Below are 18,973 nucleotides of genomic sequence, written 5' to 3' on the forward strand. Positions count from 1 at the left end.
TGACATAGCTTTTTATTTCTTCCAAACGTCACCCTAAATTTGACTATTGAATTTCAATTTTAACTTTATTTGATTTTACTTTTTTTAATGTTGAATTGTTATCAGTACCTTTTTAAATAAGACATATTAGCTAAATGCTGATGTCAGCATGCAACTTGCTCACAATGACAATGCTGTTTAGCAGGTTTAGTGTTTACGCAGTTCACCAATTTAGTTTAGCTTGTTAACATGCTAGCATTTGATAATTAGCACTGAACACAAGGTACAGCTGAGGCTGATGGTAATGTCATTATCTTTGCATGTTTTTCATCATAAATTGAGGTTTTGGACACAACAACATTTTGATCTGATAATGTGTTAGATAAAAATGGCAGATGATTACGAAAATTATTACAATTCATCTAAAGGGGAACATGAATGTCTGTACAAAATTCAATCGCAATCCATCCATAGTAGATGAGATTTTTCGGTTTGGACCAAAGTGCTGGTCCGGCTGACAGTTCAATATCTGTATCTGCTGTATCTGTAATCAATGGGAAGAGATGACCAGCACACGTCTCACTCACAAGCTCACATAAACTGCTTTGGGCCTTTACTACAGTACTTCAAAGACTGAAAAAGGGGAAGAAACATTTGGTAATCTCTTAAATACACCCACCTCTTTTTCTCCTCCTTCCCTCTTCAATGAGTACCATTCTTCTCTGCTCAGACCAGGAGGCAGACCTTTACATGTAGAGTAAAGCTGTGTGGATATTGGACTCATTGCTCAACTATGCAGTAGAGAGGAGGATTAGCTCAAGCTGAGCACCAAGGCAAGGATTTGGCGTTTGGCCATTTATCCATCACCTGGCGGACTGAGAGAGACACAACCATAATCTTTGTCTCTTTTCACCTAAATCTCCTCTTCACTCCCCTGGATTTCTCCCTTTTTCTTCTTCAACCCCATCTTTCCACTCTCTCTCTCTCCCAACCATGACCCTTTTATCAGAGGACCAGTCAGCGAGGCCCCAACCTTGCCAGCTCTCAGAGCCTGGCAAACACATCAGCAATTCTTTGTACCCAACAGACTGCATTAGTTCCAAAGAGGACTATGTGGACAGTGAGGAGATTGCTGTGTTCGGAGCCGTAGAGCCGTCAAGGCGCTCAAGGGGCCGCCTCATCCTTCACAGCATGGTCATGTTTGGAAGGGAATTCTGCTACGCTGTGGAGGCAGCATTCGTCACACCGGTCCTTCTCAGCGTGGGCCTGCCCCGCAGCCTGTACAGCTTGGTGTGGCTGATTAGTCCCATTCTGGGCTTCTTGCTCCAGCCCATCATCGGCTCGGCCAGCGACTACTGCCGCTCGTCGTGGGGCCGGCGGAGGCCTTACATCCTGGTCCTGGGCATCCTCATGCTGATTGGAATCACCCTGTTCCTGAACGGGGATGCCGTCGTCTCAGGTAAGGGATGGGCGGGAGGATTTAAAAAAGAGAGGAAATAGAAAGAGAAACAGACAGTAGGGGGGAAGTGCAGGTATATTTTTAGTCTTTCTTTTAATCAGAAAGGGAGTTCGAGATTGTTGGGACTGACTGCTTTTGACTCAGAGGGAATAAAAGAGAATGGAAAATCTGTTCATTTCATCAGCGAAAAAGAAAAACTGTAGAGCACACTGCTGAAGTCTGACATCACCTTGATCTCATTCTAATGTATGCTTATACTTAAAAAGATGCAGAATAATGACTATAAATGTGCCTTTTTAGAAATAAAAGTCATACATTTTAATGATCTAATTATATTGTATATTTTGCCTTCAAAGCTTTGTCTTATCTCTTAGACTTTTACAGACTCAGGTTTTGAACTGTATCAGTATTTTCTCGCTTATTTTGGAAAAAAGTCACATCCATCAAGATCTGATTTTTTTCTTGTTAAATGTGTGAGCACAAGGTCCCGAGAGGCTTTTATGCCAACACGTTTAACTTGTGACTGAAGATAAATGTGTGACTTGTTTGGGTGGTCCTGAGTTGATGCCTGAAGGCACAGACTGAGAATGAGGCATTGCCATAGGGCATGACTACGAAAATGTCAAGGCACCTTTAGTTTTAAGACTTAAAGCAACTGATAACATTTAGACAATTCAGACTCAGAAGAGTAAGGTAGTTGTGAAGGGCCCCAGCACATGCTATTATGAGTGGCATTACTGTTCGCTCGGCTTGGAGATGTGGTCACCTTGTCAGTCTTGACAACTTTTTGCACATAAACTAGCTACAGACTTAACTTTGGACAGCATCACACTACATGTCACTTAGCAATGGCCATTGCATATCTGTATATGACAAAAATACCAAAGGAAATAAGACATTGGTTTAATTGTATTGTTTTTTTAAAGTTTATGTAGAATAAGCATTTACTTTTGCTATTGCTACTGACTATCTTATATACAAAACTAAAACAATGCGTTTTTTTCCTCAAGGGAATATATTCATGTGAGTTCTTCTTTGAACGCAGGCATATTTCCCAGGTGGCAATCTGAATCACTTTTGCAAGGTCACCTTCCTTAGCCCAACACATATTTGTCTCTATGCCCCCCCACCCCCCCTACCTCAATCCACGGGCCACTGCATGCCCTGCCTATGTTAACGCCCCTGCCCAGACTGTCTCCTGAGTATCCGGCAGGCAGCATCACGAGAAGATCTCCCTGACGAAAGAATTTGTGACCTTTTCTGAGACGAGCCACATGAACATGATCACTGTGGGGTTAAGTAATTAAATATTCACTGACAAATTCCCCCATTCTAATTTTCACTGTTGGCCCAGGAATTATTTAATGCCGGAGCTTGACATATGTCATCCTCACTAATACCTCAATCATATGTTTTGATTGGATGATAATTAAGAATAATCATGGGACAGGATATTGAATAGTACAAAAATGTCCAAAAGAATCTGCAAACACTGTAAAATGTAAAGGGTAGTTGGGTACACTAGGTTGAGAGATCTCTATTCATAATGAAATGGTTAAAATTATACAAGAAAGATACTGTAATGTGTATTTATACTAGCTGTGCTTCTAGTGCAATATCCTTGTTTCAAATCAGGAGCTTAGGTCAAAAAGGAAATCTAAATCAGCTCGTTTGAAGTACCTTTTTTTCTATGTTGCATGCTGTGTTTTTGGATTGAGTCTCTATTAACAAAGCTCTGGGCTTTGCTATAATCATCATACGGACTATGAAGTATTTCTTTCTTCCGATGCATGCTGGATAAGCTGATTATCCTTCCACGATTCTCAGGATTGTAGTGAATGCCACAGGAATCTTTGTTGTTTAATAGTACTACAGTACTACAGAAAGGTCAGTACATTGAAACATTCTCTTCATCTAACATTTCAGACTTGAACCTTGTTCTTGTCTTAATGGACACATTCAGTATATTTTACTTAAGATAAATATTTCTCAGCAACCCTTATTCCTTTTGATGAGTACACAGAAAAAGAGTGGGCTTTATAATCAAACAGCCAGGTTTTAATATATAATTGTTAACTGTGCAACATAGTTAGGGTTCAAACCATTTTTTTCTGTTTTAGTTATTATTATTTGTTGTCTGCTGCGCCGGCTCAAATTTCTGTGAGCTGGAATGAGCTAGAAACATTAAACTTGGGGGAATAACTGGAAATGGTGTGCATGTGCTTCTATAGAAAATGAACCCAATTGGCCACATGGTGGCGCTGTAAGTGGCTTAAAAATGCAAACTTTGAAAGGCCACGCCCCCCTAATGTGCTCTACAAAAAAGCCTCAAGGATCATTAAGGTCTGCCTATACTTTCTGACATTTTGAATTTTTTGAAAAATTCCTCCTACACTGTAGGTCCAATTATCACCACATTTTCAGTGATTCATCAATGGATCAAGCTTATTACAAATTTTATAAAGCATGTCCATATCTCAATTACTTTTCAAGTTATGGACCAAAAACTTTTAAAGGGGCGTGGCTCTGGACATAAATGAACACAAATCAGCAAGGCCAAACATCACAAACTCTGTTTTCAGATACAATAGGTTTGAGTGTAGAATCGCAGCTTGCAGCTTTATTTGCAATTGTTTTTGTGTTGGTCATTTGCTTTTCTCAAATTTCCGTGAGCTGGACTGAGCTACATAGCACACTGAATTAAAAATAAATGTTTCTGACAATCAGTTGTAGGCATTTTAAACAAATTGCACGGTTTGTCCAATCGTCAATAAGCTTGCAGGATATGTTTTATAACAACGTTGGACCACATGTGTGAAATTACTTTGAAGTTGCTATTGAGAAAAAAGGTTTGAACCCGCGAATTGCCACTTATTACGCCTAAAATTCTTCTTGTATTTTTCTGACAAGCTCTAAGTGCCTCTCATTGTGCTAGCTGCCAGTCTTTTAACTGTGAAATTAAACATGCAAATTTGACACTTCAACTTAACTCGAAAAATAATCATGACAGTATCATTTTGTTATTTATACACAGTGCTTGATGAGTGATGAGATGTTTTTCATTTGTTTTGCAGCAATAGTCAGCAACAGGTCATTGAAGAGTACATGGGCCATAGTGGTGGTGATGTTCGGAGTCGTGATGTTTGACTTTGCTGCAGACTTCATCGACGGGCCCATCAAGGCTTACTTGTTTGATGTGTGTTCACATCGAGACAAGGAAAGAGGTCTACACTACCATGCTCTACTCACAGGTGTGTAATACTGACACACACACAAACACTCACACTCACACACACACACACACACAAACTGCTGTGTTTACTTCATTGCTCTTCTCCTCGCTGGCTGTTTCTAACATGCATCTTGATCATTTTTGTTTGATGAGAGGTTCCTTTTTTTAATCTGTACAAAAACCAGAGTGTAGGTAGATTGAATTGAAAAGATTTAAAACAAACACAATTGTCAAGGATTAAAATAAACAAAAATATGAAGTCTTATTTTTATTGTGGTTGCTTATTGCAATACAAGATGGCAGATTGAATACAAAAGAGTTCAATCTGCTGTGTAAAAGGACAAAGTTGTTGTTGTATATTGGGGTTATGTGCCAGACTGTTTCTTAGCTGGGCACAAGTGTCCCTCCCCAATGTAAGTCGTGTGCTGATTTTAGTCGCGCATGCGTCACTTTGCGACGAGTAGCCTACAAGATGCTAACAAGAGATTTCTGCAATGTCAATACAGTAAAAAGGGACCTACTTAACTAAGTTTGTTCACTGCTGGCTACAAGTAAGCATCAAACACAACAAAGGCTGTCAGCTGAATGGAGTTTTTAGCTAAGGTTAGCAATCAAACAGCCATAGATAGCTAAAACGTTTTTGAAATGATTTACATCTTCTGTTTTTGTTTGTAATAAGAAAAGTTTATTTTTTCATGAATTTCACAAATTTCAGTATGACACATTATGCCGTAAACCGTTTACATCTGCACTCAACTCACATTGGGGAGTGACAACAGGGACTTTCTTTTGTTGGTTGCCTGGCACACGGTAAAGACAAGACACCAGGAAGTCTTGGTTTGAGTGTAACTTCTGTGTCCAAAATCGTTTTTTATAAACATATACTATATTAAAGATATAGTGAGGGAATGTTGTTTTCTTTAATCTGTAGTTATACATACTGATGAACATGAGCCAGGTATTTCTCTCATTTCCCACATTTTGTTATTGCTTTACTAATTTGTCATTGAAATCTTACCAGTATAATGTCCCCATGTGAAAGCTATCCTTTTCTTGCTGAGGATAACCATAAACTTATTTTTATAATTAGTCTCTCAGGGAGTGACAGAGGAAGTTTGGCTCACTCTTTCATGTGGAACTCCTTTTTTCTCTGAGGGATTTTTTGAGTTTTTTAACATGCATTTCATGTCAGAGCGTGACATCTCAGATGGGCTTTGGGTGCCTTTCCAAAACTTTAAATTGTGTGCTCCTTAGCCACTTTGAAAAAGACACACTTACATGTCTTGGAAGATTTTCTCAATAGCACTTCAAGTCATGGACATTTGTCTGAATGGATGAATAGATTCACCACTTGTGCTGTCAGATGGAAAGTTCAGACATGGCCAAGCGTCTCAGGGTTGTACTATAAAAGTAAATTTGAGACTAATGGAGCTAGATCAAAATCAGCCAACACATCAGTTAGTTTTGACTCCTCATCTGGAGTTGGAGATTTCCGTTTCTCTGAAGGGAGAACGCTAAATGCATTTTTCACATCCTAAACACACACTTTTCTTAGAGAGAACTTAGGAACCAATGAACACATTCAGAAACAAGTCAGTACTAACTATCTTTTTAGTTTGCTTGAGTAAACAATTCTAGGCTAAGGCTACGCCATTAAATATTGCATTTAACTGTCAGCAGGCACCAGGTGGTGTAAGCATGCTAGTTGGCAGTAATCCAGCCCTGAGCTAGTCATGTGCTGGAGTCATGGGTCTGGGCTGAGAGACACAGCAGCCAGGCACATGACTCTTTAGACCCCCCTGCCACTAATGGCATGTGAGGTTTGAAGAGGAGGGGGCACAAGCTGTTGTTTCTCTGTGATTCATGTGGCTTTTGTGGGAACTTTTCTAATCGCATAGTCTGAATCAGTGAACATGTGAAGAAAAAAAAAAGTAAATTTGACTATGGTGATGTGAGTTACATGCACGCATCTGCAAGTTTCTTTATTTGTAGATTTTCGCAAAACCACTAATGGATTTTCAGCAAAGGTGAGGATGTCTAGCTCTACAAACACCTCTGGATTTGTTTCCTAAGCATCAGGTTCTGCCGGTTGATCTTCTTCATGACAAAACATTGATGGGTCTCCTTGTGGCACACCACAAAATTGTTGAAAAAACTCTGATTGAAATGGATGGGAACAGTCATTTGGTTAAGTGAGTTTTTGTTTAGAGAGGTTTAAGAAAGGTTCCCTAACCAGGCTGCTAACTTAAATGAAAAAAACTGATTCAATAAAAGTGTGATTAAAGAGAGTCAGGACTTTGTAACAAATGCAGGTTCACACACTCACTACTGCATTTAATGGGAATCTTTAGGAAGGTCCTCTGTACGAGAGAAGCAAAATGCACATGTTGCCTTGCATTGTCAATGACATTCTTAGATGAACAACCTACTTAAATATATCCAGCCTTTTATCCTATCAACTACAGCACTAGATCTACCAACTGAATTCTTTTAACAGTAAACTTTAGTGATCCCCTGACTTTATATCTAGCGAGTAGCTTACACATTTGCAAACATAGTCTGAATAGGCAACATGTCCTTTCTCCAACCATTTACATGACGTTGTGCCAAGTAGCCGTTTGTATCTCTAATCCTGGAGGCCAGGAAAGAGGGAATGAATTAATGTACTGTTCTGGGAGAACAGTACATTAATGATCTTCTCCTCCACAGATATGTATATACGGCCCACCACTGCATTTTTTTGTTGTTGTCAGCCTCACTTCAAAAAACAGTGTGGTCCCAAAACAAATTTCACCTTCTTTCAACCCCTACCTTACTTTATTTTGGAATCCCACAAAGCCTTGCCAAGTGATTTCATCATGTCCCATAAAAAAATGACACAGTGTCAGTTGGTCTTCACCGTTAGTCAGCGACAGTGGTGATTCAGGTGAGTCAGTGCAGTTAGATTCAGTGTTAGAAATGTGTGTACATGTGGCCAACACCTCTACACTAAACTAAGATGATGAGCCTCACAAAGCAGTGTGTGTTTCTGTAGATTCTTGTATGCAATAAAGACATACTTTTAAAAGTTGTTTAGGTTATTTCCGTTATTGTATAGATATACTTAGGCCTGCCTCTGTGAGCCAGTTTATCCTTGCTAAACTATTTTTCAGCTTCAATGTAAAATTGCTTCAGTGTAATTAATACCTTTAGGCTGCAACTAATGGTTATTTTCATAGTTGATTAGTCTGTCGATAATTTTCTCTATTAGTTGTTTGGTCTATAAAATGTGAGAAAATGGGGGAAAATGTTGTTTCGTGTTTTCCAGAGCCTAAGATTACATCTTTAAATTATTAGTTGTTTGGTCTATAAAATGTGAGAAAATGGGGGAAAATGTTGTTTCGTGTTTTCCAGAGCCTAAGATTACATCTTTAAATTATTAGTTGTTTGGTCTATAAAATGTAAGAAAATGGGGGAAAATGTTGTTTCGTGTTTTCCAGAGCCTAAGATTACATCCTTAAATGTTTACTGTCATGAAGTGAACAAACTAGAAAATATTTACATTTTAGAAGCTGGAATTTAGATTTTTTACTCTAACCGATTAATCGATTATCAATATATTTGGTGTTTAATCTAACAGTTGACAACAGCTTTCTGATAGTCTATTTACATCAAAACCAAGTTGCACCATGCTGATATGAAATCTTGCTTTCAATCTCTCTGTGTATATATTTGATACGTCCACAGTTGACTACAGACATATCTCTGATTAGCTCTGGTGCACTGGGCTGAAATAAGACTTTCAAAGTTATTGCAGGGGCAGAAAAGTACACACTTGAGGTAAGTAATCTTGAGTAAGAATCTTGAATCAGAATAAAGTGATTGATGCAGTACATAAACAGCAAGGTTCCAGCCATGTCGTGAAGTGAAGTGTGACTCCTGAATGGTTTATTACTTTACCGACCAGCTTCTTTACTGTAGAAAAATAGCCTCCATTTCAGCTGCAAACAGCAGAACATTTTATATCTGTTCTGGGGGCTGCAGTTAGTCAATCAGACATCACATCAACCAACCAACCAATTACGTTGTTTTAGGGTTTTTTTCTGTGTAGGTTTACACATATTAACATAAATATTGCATGTATACATTTTAGGCAACATTTTGTATTAAGCACATATACGTCTTCCTAGGGGCAAGATTAAAGAAATTCCATCTCACCAAAACAAAACATGATCTGTGCTTCAAGATCTTCTGTGTTGCATACTGTGCTGATAAACAGGCGTTCCGCGCACTCTGTAGGCAACCCACATGTAAAAATTGGTACATATATAGGATTTTTTCTGTCTATTCGGTCTCTCATCTTTCCTGAAGCTGTCAGCATATCAATTTCCTTTTACAGTAAAAAAGGGGAGGATGTGCTGTGCGTGAAAGCCAGTTAGAGCAGAGCTGTCCGCAGATAGTGAGCCTTCATGTTAGTGGCAAATACCAAATTCTTGATCCAGATTACTGTACTATAATCTAAATTAATCTGGTGGAAAAGATTGTGTTATTCATAATTTAACGTTGATTTGTGCTCCACGCAGGGATCTTAATTTCCTGCAGCAAATAAATACTGTGGATCAATACAAAAACATTCATTTTGATGTTTGTTTACTTTGTTATGCTTATTAACCCAGAGGGTATACCATTGAAAATTTATTTATTTTTCCTTTTGTCATACAGTTTGTCCAGAACTGGGTCATTTAAATGAAAGCTTCTACAAAAGTAAAACCTGAAATTACCAACACTTTAACCACAGGTATGACAGGACAGAAAGTAGCTGATTTCATTTAGTTAAACATGAGCTAGTTTGTATGCATGTACAACCTAAACTATTACCAAACTTAAACGCTAGACACACACTGAAATACAACAGTACACGTGTTGTTTAAATAAGGGAGCTCCACACTAAATCATTTGTTTTTCGCCCTACACATAATCACAGGGACATGTTTCTACATATGTAATTTCTCGCCGCTCTTATAGAATTGTTTGCGGCAGGCAGCTGTTTAGCTTTAAAAAAACTTCTACCAAAAAACTAAAAAGCTCTAAAAACCTTTTATCAAGCTTTAAAAATGTTCTTTTCACACATCCATGCTAAACCCCCTCTTCACTCTGAATGAACTGTTTGCTAACAAGTTTGTCACATAAATTTAAAACACACAACCACTCTAACAAAAGGAAATCTATGTGCTGGAAGAAAAAAGGTTCTAGTAGAATTTCAAGGTGTACAGTACTTAATCTTAAAAAAAATAAAATAAATGCACTTCTCTGTGTACCGTGTTTTAAGCTTTGCTCCTGTGTATTCCAGGTCTGGGTGGAGCGTGTGGCTACCTGATAGGAGCTATTGACTGGGGTCACTCTATACTGGGCCAGCTGCTGGGCTCTGAATACCAAGTCATCTACTTCTTCTCAGCAGTGACCTGGGGCATCTTCCTCACTGTGCACCTATTTAGTATACCAGAGCAACCTCTGGGCAAGGACCCAAATGCCTCAGATCCCTCAACCTCCAGTGTCCTCCGCCTACTGGGCTCCCACAGCAATGGTTACGGAGCCCTGGCTAAAGAACCTGTCTCACAAGTACGTCCTGCATCCATCCCAGACCTCAGGCCTAGGTCATTCTCCGCTCTGGGAGAGGCCAACTCAGTGACCTCCAGCGCCAAGCAGCCAAACAAGGAGGTATGTGATGTGCGGGATCAATTGTAAAATAATGTGGAATGCAGATTTTTTTTTCATTCATGCTCACGGTCACAGTGGAGAATTAGTTCAGAGAAAATGGACGATAAACAGTTTCCTTTATTAAAAGACATGAGCACACTGACAATATGGTGTGTATACTATATATTCTCATAATGTAAAAAATTATCTGAGCAAAAATTCTTTGACTAATATGTCAGGCATACTGCAGCTCCTGAAAGACATGAGCATGATGGTAATCTTTGATATGTTCATGCTAAATTACAGGGAAATTTTGTTTAAAAAATGCACAGTACAACTGGGAATATTTTTATTTGATCTCGTGGCGCAGTTATAAAAGTTATATTAGAAGCAAATATTGTCTACTAGTACTTGTGTTACTAGCCTCAAGGTCCAAATATCCCCTTCAACATTCAGTCACAGTCAGTTCCCACACTGACACCAACCCTTAACCTATTCAGTATATTTCCATCCATCTACTCTGGTAAATACAAACCAATGATCTCCCTGTTGTGAGGAGACAGTGCTTGCCACTGAGTTGTGCTTCAAATGTATTTCACAAAATAAAAACAACTGAACTACAACTGCAGCTTAAAGTTTTGCAAGAAGGGGCTTCAAACCAACATTAAATGCACTGCAATAGCAGTTACAGCAGTCCAGTAGTCTATCTAAAGTACAAGCCGCGTGGTTAATAATTAGACGTTAAGACAGTGTGACTGATGAATGGAAATAGTTTTGGTTATTGATTGACATAGAAATGTTATTTGAATGTCTTGAGTAATTATGGAATAGCTTTGGTTAAAAACAAGGTGTAGAAGCCAAACGCTTTTTTTTACAGTTTATTTTTGTTTATGAACACATTGGGTGAAGATTGCTCCATGTATTCTCCCTCCATTACTTGGCTAATCCTTTACAGGAAGATTAATAATGTAATAGTCCTGAAGGTGTTCAGGTTCAAATGGTTAAAAACAGTAGGACGCCAGACTCAGCAGAGGAATCACTTGAAGACGATGTACAGTAGGGTGAATGCGTCATGTGCAACACAAAATGTCAATTCCATATTCTACATCATGGATTGAGAAAAGTTTATTATTTTGATGAGTTTGTTTTTGAAACTCGGAACATCAATCAATCTGTCCCAGCTCAGTTTCTTTTGATGAAAAGAAGGATATGTCAGAAGAGTTTGTATCATCTTCTTAAAAATCACTTCTGTGTCCATGTGGAGACATTTGATTCATAATCTCTGCCATGCCTCGATAGTCCTTATCTAAGCTCTATGCTCTATTCTTTGTTATGCACAGTACATAAGTGAATACAGTGTGTATCTGTTGAAGTGTTCTTCATAATCATAATATTTCCATGATTGTTTGTCTTTTATCATGTCCTGTCTCTAACACTCAACTAGAGTTAAGGTCAACTATCTATCTATATGTAAAATCCTTTCATTTATTCGTTTGAAGGTCTTTAGGCTGCAGATGTCTTATTTTAATTGTTGAAGGTTTTGAACTGTTGCTGATGCACCACTACCAATGAAATACCAGGAGAATAATGAGTGCTCTGACAGAAAAAAACTCAGTTGGATCATTCAAATTTGTTAAAAATCCTGTCAGTGTTGTAGCTGTTGGCGCTGATGTGTGTGATATTTGTGTGTGTCCGCAGGCACAGAAGAGGATGACGTTCAGGTCGATGATGAAAGCTATCATCAACATGCCAAACCACTACCGCTATCTGTGTGTCAGTCACCTGCTGGGATGGACAGCTTTCCTCTGCAACATGCTCTTCTTCACAGATTTTATGGGACAGGTAATGATTTCAGTGTGTCTGCATGTGAAGCCCTATATGTTTTGCTAATGTTACCAATCAGTGTAGCAGATTTCAACTGAATTGCAGTGATTGCTGCCAGTGTCTTGCTGACATCACTTGTGACTTTCATAATGATTTCTGTTTTGATTATTTATGAATAGTTCTGTATTTTAGAGATTTGTAAAGTGAATAATCAATCTCCTCACCACATTCTTGGCAAAAAGAAGAAAACAACTGTATTTCGTAACTGAACTATTCCTTTTAGTACAGAATGGTGCACTTTAAAATCCACTTATTTAAGATTAAATTGATAGTATTATGTTAAGTGTTAAAACCAATAAGGAAAATCATTAAAATGTTATTGTCTAACTTAAGTTTATCTGAACACAAACACACACACACACACACACGCACACGCACACACACACACACACAGAGCTTGCCTCCTGCATTTGCAGTTTTGACTGTTTTAAAAATATATAATGATCATTTAAGTCTTCTCTATAAGGCAGATATGCTTATTGTTCTTTTTTTCCAGTTTTCAAATTAATTTTTTTAATCTGTTTTATATCAATGTAAACTGGATTTTGGGGATTTCTTTTGTCTGTTTATAGCCTTATGTCGTTTAATGTAACAATAACACTAAATGATAATTTTGACTATGTATTTGTATGCAATTTACGGTGGTGTGAGGTGTTGGAAAAAGTTTTAAAATGGACCTTGAAATTGCTTGAAAAGTTGAAAAGCTTGAGATTGACTTTAGAAAAGGGGTAAAAACCCTGAAATTGTTTTAATTGCAAGCTCCATTAATTCTGTTTGTGTGGGGGTGAGACTGAGGATGCAGTCTCCTCCTGACATGTGTCATAATGATAAATGCTTTACAGTGGCACAGTATACATGTTGATCAAAGGACGCACCTCAAAGCAGGACGCATGGTTTATTAACACCCGATACACCAGCATGTTATGTAAAACTGCAGACTTTATCAGCCGCAATGAGAAGTGTACAGTCAGTTGCTTCATGTTGAGTTTCAAATTAATTATCTCTCTCTTTTTGGCAGATTGTGTACAATGGAAATCCCTATGCAGACCATAACTCCACAGCCTACGCCACATATGAGAGAGGAGTAGAAGTGGGCTGCTGGGGACTGTGTATTAATGCTGTGTCCTCTGCTCTATACTCTTGTAAGTAACAGAAAGTTGTGGTTTTATTTCACAGGAGCCAACATCCATTAATATAGCCAAATGTGGAGGGACATCATTAGCACCTCAGTGAATGACAATCTCGACAAGCTTGTTCAGGAAAACGAATAATATTCAACAATTGCGACATACTTTTCTGTTTCACGTTGAGATTACAGGCTGCAGTCATTCATTTATTTCACAAATTAAACATGTTTTAAAAGAAGTAAATTCAGCTGACTATTTCATTCCAGTCCAACAGTAGAAATAATGTGAAATAACAATGAAACGCTCAATGAAATATGTAAGGGAGAGAAATAATGTGCTACATGCAAAGGAAATGTCAGCCAAATAATGTATCACTTTGCATTTAAGTGTGAAATTGGCTCTTTTCATAGTCTGGATATTGAGATTTTTTATATCTTTTTTATCTTTTTTTTTTTCTGCACCAGAACCAATCAAATGTCCAGTGAACTGTAGCACATCTAATGCCTTATGTGGAGGGTTCACAATGTTTATCACAGCATCGTAATCATAAAAGACAATTGTGATTTAATCAAAATTTCATGTTGGTGTGATTCTCAAGTAAAACTAATTTTCTCTGTGACGACGCATGATTTGTGTGTTTTCAGATGTGCAGCGTGTTCTCCTCCCATACATCGGCCTGAAGGGATTATACTTTGTGGGCTACTTTGTATTCGGCATGGGCACCAGCCTGATCGGCCTCTTCCCCAACATCATCGTCACGCTCATCCTCTGCACCGTGTTTGGCGTCATGTCCAGCACGCTCTACACCATCCCATATAACCTGATAGCGGAGTATCAGCAGGAGGAGGAGGTACTGGGCTGGCAAGAGAAACCTTTTTCAGGGTTAAGATGCATATGAGAGGAAAAAAACGTTGTTGGGGTGTGGCTAGTCTCACATTTGCAAACCTATCTCCACGGTGCTGTGGAGTAAGGTATGGCTACTCTACACTTACAGTCTGGAATAGGGCACGGGATGGTCGGGGATGTTTGCAATTCTTTAAACAACTCTAAATCTCCTTGGGCTGCGCTAAGTTTTGCACACAGAGATGGCGGCTCTGTAAAATGGTTATGGGAAGGAACTTATTTTCGTGGAAGAGAGCGTGTGCCCATACGTAGAGGTTAACTCCTTGACGCAGCGGCCACAGGTTTGACTCCTTCAGCTTTTAAATCCCATAAATTGTCAGGTTGTAGGCTTGGACCAAAGTGCAGGAAGGTGAGTGAACATCAGTTTGAACATAAATAATTTTAAAATAATAATAATTTAATGAAACACAAAGAGCCTTGTAAGTGTAAGCAACAAGTGTAAGAAACAGTAACACAGAAAGATATGGGGAACAATCCAGGAGCACAAATACACAGTAACACACAGGACGGGACTCTTCACAAAAGACGGACGATGAATGACAAAAAACTAACAACAGGCAAAGAAAGCACACAGACTAAATACACAAGTAAACAAGGGGGAAACAAGGGACAAGTGACACAAGGACTGGGGAACAGGTGAAATTCATCAGGGTGGGGCAGACAATCTGAAAGGAGGGAAAACAAAAGACAGGATGTTAACAAGGCATAACATGGGAGAAACAGGGAAACTACAAAGAAAACAGGCATGGAAACAAAAACAAGGAAAAACACAGAAGACAGAAAACATGAGAAGTGAAACAACAAGGAAACAGAACAAATAAACAGGGAAAAAACTGCAACAGAAACCCACAATCATGACATAAACATAGTCTTTACAATCATTCCCTGAAAGAATCAAGCAGGCCTGCCTTGTTGCACAATCCAAATTTTATTCAAAACTCGCCATTTTTAGCATGTAGCTTGCTAGCTTGTAGTTTGTTGTTGTTTCCCGAAGCGAACCGTTTAAGAATTCTTTTCTCATTCAAATAAATAGAACACATTTAAAACCAACCTAGGCTGAACAAAGTGCTGTACAAAGTTATATTATGATATAAAAACAAAGGAAGACAATAAAAAATATAGACACAATGAACATCATACAAACTATACACTTTTGTTCATACGCCAAAGAATAAAAACATGAATATGGACCTAATATGAATAGGAAGTTTGTAACGGATAAGGCGGGATCCCCCTTTGTTTTCATCCGAGTCTGTGGAATAGATAAAAGGAACTGATTAGACGATCTTAGGTTCCTGGAGGAGTGATGTAGGGTAAGGAGATCGGCAGTATATAAAGGGGCCAATTAAAGTAGCATTCTCTATTTAACCTTTAATCAGTGAAGAGAAGCCAATATTGCGGAGATATGATCCCTCATTCTGTTGCCAGTCAACCATTTAGCAGCCGCATTCTGGACAAGCCGCAGGCGTGATAGAGATGATTGGCAAATCCCAGAGTACAAGGAGATGCAGTAGTCAATTAGACAGATCCAGCCTGGTCCTACCAGACTCTCCTTCATTTAATTTGTGCAGAGAGTTTGGCCACTTTCCATTGACAAGTGTTAACTTCCTTGAAGGCGGGTGCTCTGTTGAAGTTTAAAACTATTGGATCTGCCCAAAGCCACTCTGGATTTGCCATAACCAATCACAAACATTTGCTTGTGACGCTGGCTTAGCATCACTAACGTTAGCCTTAGCTTATTCTTTCACCACTAATGGAGCGAGCTGGAAAATCAAGGCCGGAGCCAGATCTGCCAGCGATTTGATTTTGCCCTGCAGCTCAGGCGTGAAACCTGTACATTTTTCTATCCTGCTTCCATTACAATCACAACCTGGCTTATCCACCTGGCGCGCTATTGGTGGGTTTAACACAATGACAGTGGAGAAGCGACGGCCAATAAGCATCGGCAAGCAGCTTTTTGTTTACATTCAACATGGCGGCCCCCGAAACGCAGTAACCCGTTGATGCCTGTGTCTGCAAAGTGCATCACCCGGATCATTGGTCTGATTGGTTGAAGGACTATCCAACTGCGTAAGGAGTCCTTTGAACTATGCCCGTTGATCACGCCTCTTGTGCAGAGAAAATACAGAGCAGAATAAATTTGAATTCTATGTCAAAGCTGAAACCTAGATTTCTGGCAGAAGGGCGCACACTTGAGGCTAAAGTCAATACAATTCAAAGAAAATTGTACGCTCAGAAAAACAATAAATACAAAAAAATATATTCCCTCAGGAGGTGGCTTTTCAACATTTGATTTGGCATTCCCATTTTTATGTGTCTTGGCATTTAATATACCATTGAATGAGTTAGCTGGTGATGAAATTCAACTTAAAATAAATGAGGCCCTTGAGGAGAGTTTTGTTCTTCAGAAGCCAATACAGATATAAAAAAAATACATATATATGAGGTGGCCTCTTGATATTTCCCAGAACTGAATCTTTTTACCCAACTATTGAATATTTCCTGCCCGGGACATTTCTATTAAAACAAATATTGATGACATAAAATATAGCTCTTCTTTTCCTCCTCCTCCAGGAAAGGCTGAAGTTGCGAGGAAGCAGTGAAAGTCAGCGAGGCTGCGGGGTGGACTGTGCAGCCCTCACCTGCATGGTCCAGCTGGCTCAGATCATTGTGGGCGTGGGTCTCGGAGCTCTGGTCAACATGGCAAGTAGTGTAATAGTGGTGGTCATCGCGGCCTCGACCGTGTCTCTGTTCGGCTGCATCTTCATCGTCATCTTTATCAGAAATGTGGACTAATTCTGATTGTATACAGTATGTATTTAATGGTACTTTTTAATAAATACAGATTCTTTATTATAACATCACAGTGTCTGTGATTCTTGTGATTCCATTAGTTTTACTAAGGTGACATTTTTCACCTTGACGTGGCACAGAAGTGGGTGTCTTGTTCAGTTATTATACTGCATGGTGTGGTGCAGGAGCCAAATAGTTAACATTAAAGAAACTAGTAAACTGCTTGTTTAAAATGTGGCTATTTGGAACGGGCCGATTGTTTGGCCTGTGGTATTGCTGCTTAAAGCTTCCTCCAGAACCATTGCACCCCAAAATTACTCACAAAGGACCCCAAACCATGTATAGCCTACTGACTTACTGTGTACTCCTCAGAGAAAAACATTGTACTACCACATTTACCTGACAGATATAGCAGATTCAGAATTTACTCACAAAATAATAAGTAATCAACATTTGCGTTATGGACTGATGCCTTCCAATCCAGCCTGTAATGAGAGCAATCAGCAAATCAGAGAGAGAGAGAGAGAGAGAGAGGAGGAAAAGTTGGAAGGCAAAGCGTTTAATGATGCTAGTGTTGGCTTGTCTCGTCTTACATCGTTAACGAATTTACCTTCAGCAGAGGTGTTCATTTCCAAACAGGCTTAGTGGCTGTGAAGTTGGCTGCCTTGCGTAAGCTTAACTTGACGTGGAAGCAAAGCGAAGCGTTTACATTCTGAAGATGATGCGTTCTCTTTAGTTCCTTAAATGCTCTATTTCTAGCTTTATTACTACCTTAAAGTCTTTCAACCAGCAAGGTACTATTTCTTTTAATAATTTAGGCTTTGTTTTTGGAATTGAAACTCCTGCTGCAACAATTATACCACTACTAATGTAACAACATAATCTCTCAACATCATGATTTTTATCAATAGAAAGCAATAATGAATCACTATCTACTCTAGTCATATCCCAATCTGCCTTATCTAAAAGCCATGTCTCCTCTCTTACTTCACATTCCTTTCTTAATTCCCCTCCTAACTGAATCCTAATAGCACTGTTTTTGTGACAGTGTGATCAAGTGCTGTCTCTGGACCACTTGCCACGTCTCTTCTGGTACCAGAACCATCATTCAGACATACCAACTCTTTCTCTTCCATAAACTCTTCAAGTAGACTTCCATTAACATCATCCTTCTTACACCACAATGTACTATGTGCATTAAAATCCCCACACCAAACAATTCTCCCTGTTAAATCCTTCCAAATGTCCTCCAGATGTCTCATCTCCATTTGTCTGCACGGATTCTAAAAGTATAAAATAGTCACCTTATCCTCACTTGACCTTACTTCTGTAACTATGTACTCCAAGTCATTCACCTTCTTTATGTATCTATACTGAAGTCCCCGTTGTATAAAAATATCAACTCCTCCTCCTTTACCCATTTCCCTTGCCTGTCTAATAGAATTATACCCCTTTATCAGAAAATCCAATCCAGGCACTAACCATTATTCTTGTACACAAATTACATTAAGTTTTTCTTTGAAACTGTCAACATGTGTCTTGAATTCTTGACCATTTGCAATTAAACTCTTAGCATTCCACTGGAGTAGAATTAAAACCATCAGGCATCCCCAACCCATGTCTGAGATTGTTGTGCTTCATCGTTAAGAATGTCTCTTAAGTCTTTCCCACGGCATTTCATTTGCATCCAAATATCTTACAGCGGACTTAACAATTATCTGAATTCTTTCCGTTCTACTACTGGTCTGTGCTGAACAATTGATTATCTCAGCCCTGAAGAGCACAAAATCCCCTTTACTCACAAGCAGTGTGTCTTCTTTCACAGACCCCTACAACTTTAGACCTAGTCGTTATTTTTTCTACCGGCACACCTTTCGGGAATTTCTCAGTTGCCTCTGCAAAGGAAACACCTTGGACTAC

General features: G+C 38.9%; 1 protein-coding gene across 1 annotated transcript; it reads left to right on the forward strand.

Annotated features, from left to right (window-relative positions):
* The first annotated feature begins 972 nt into the window (after positions 1-972).
* On the forward strand, positions 973-17,097 carry slc45a2 (solute carrier family 45 member 2). Its single transcript, XM_034895701.1, has 7 exons — positions 973-1,438; positions 4,513-4,689; positions 10,000-10,367; positions 12,045-12,188; positions 13,249-13,372; positions 14,002-14,207; positions 16,835-17,097. Exons 1-7 carry the CDS (start codon positions 973-975, stop codon positions 17,054-17,056), a joined length of 1,707 nt encoding a protein of 568 aa, XP_034751592.1. The 3' UTR covers positions 17,057-17,097.
* Positions 17,098-18,973: the final 1,876 nt, after the last annotated feature.

Source organism: Etheostoma cragini, chromosome 16, assembly GCF_013103735.1.
Source record: "Etheostoma cragini isolate CJK2018 chromosome 16, CSU_Ecrag_1.0, whole genome shotgun sequence".
Classification (NCBI taxonomy): Eukaryota; Metazoa; Chordata; class Actinopteri; order Perciformes; family Percidae; genus Etheostoma; species Etheostoma cragini.

What these genes read in the sequence shown, in the direction of transcription:
- slc45a2 (XM_034895701.1), top strand. Translation starts at nt 973, where the DNA reads ATGACCCTTTTATCAGAGGACCAGTCAGCGAGGCCCCAACCTTGCCAG. An exon ending in CCAAGCAGCCAAACAAGGAG is followed by an intron (nt 10,368 to 12,044) that starts GTATGTGATGTG and finishes GTGTGTCCGCAG; the next exon opens with GCACAGAAGAGGATGACGTT. An exon ending in GTCCTCTGCTCTATACTCTT is followed by an intron (nt 13,373 to 14,001) that starts GTAAGTAACAGA and finishes GTGTGTTTTCAG; the next exon opens with ATGTGCAGCGTGTTCTCCTC.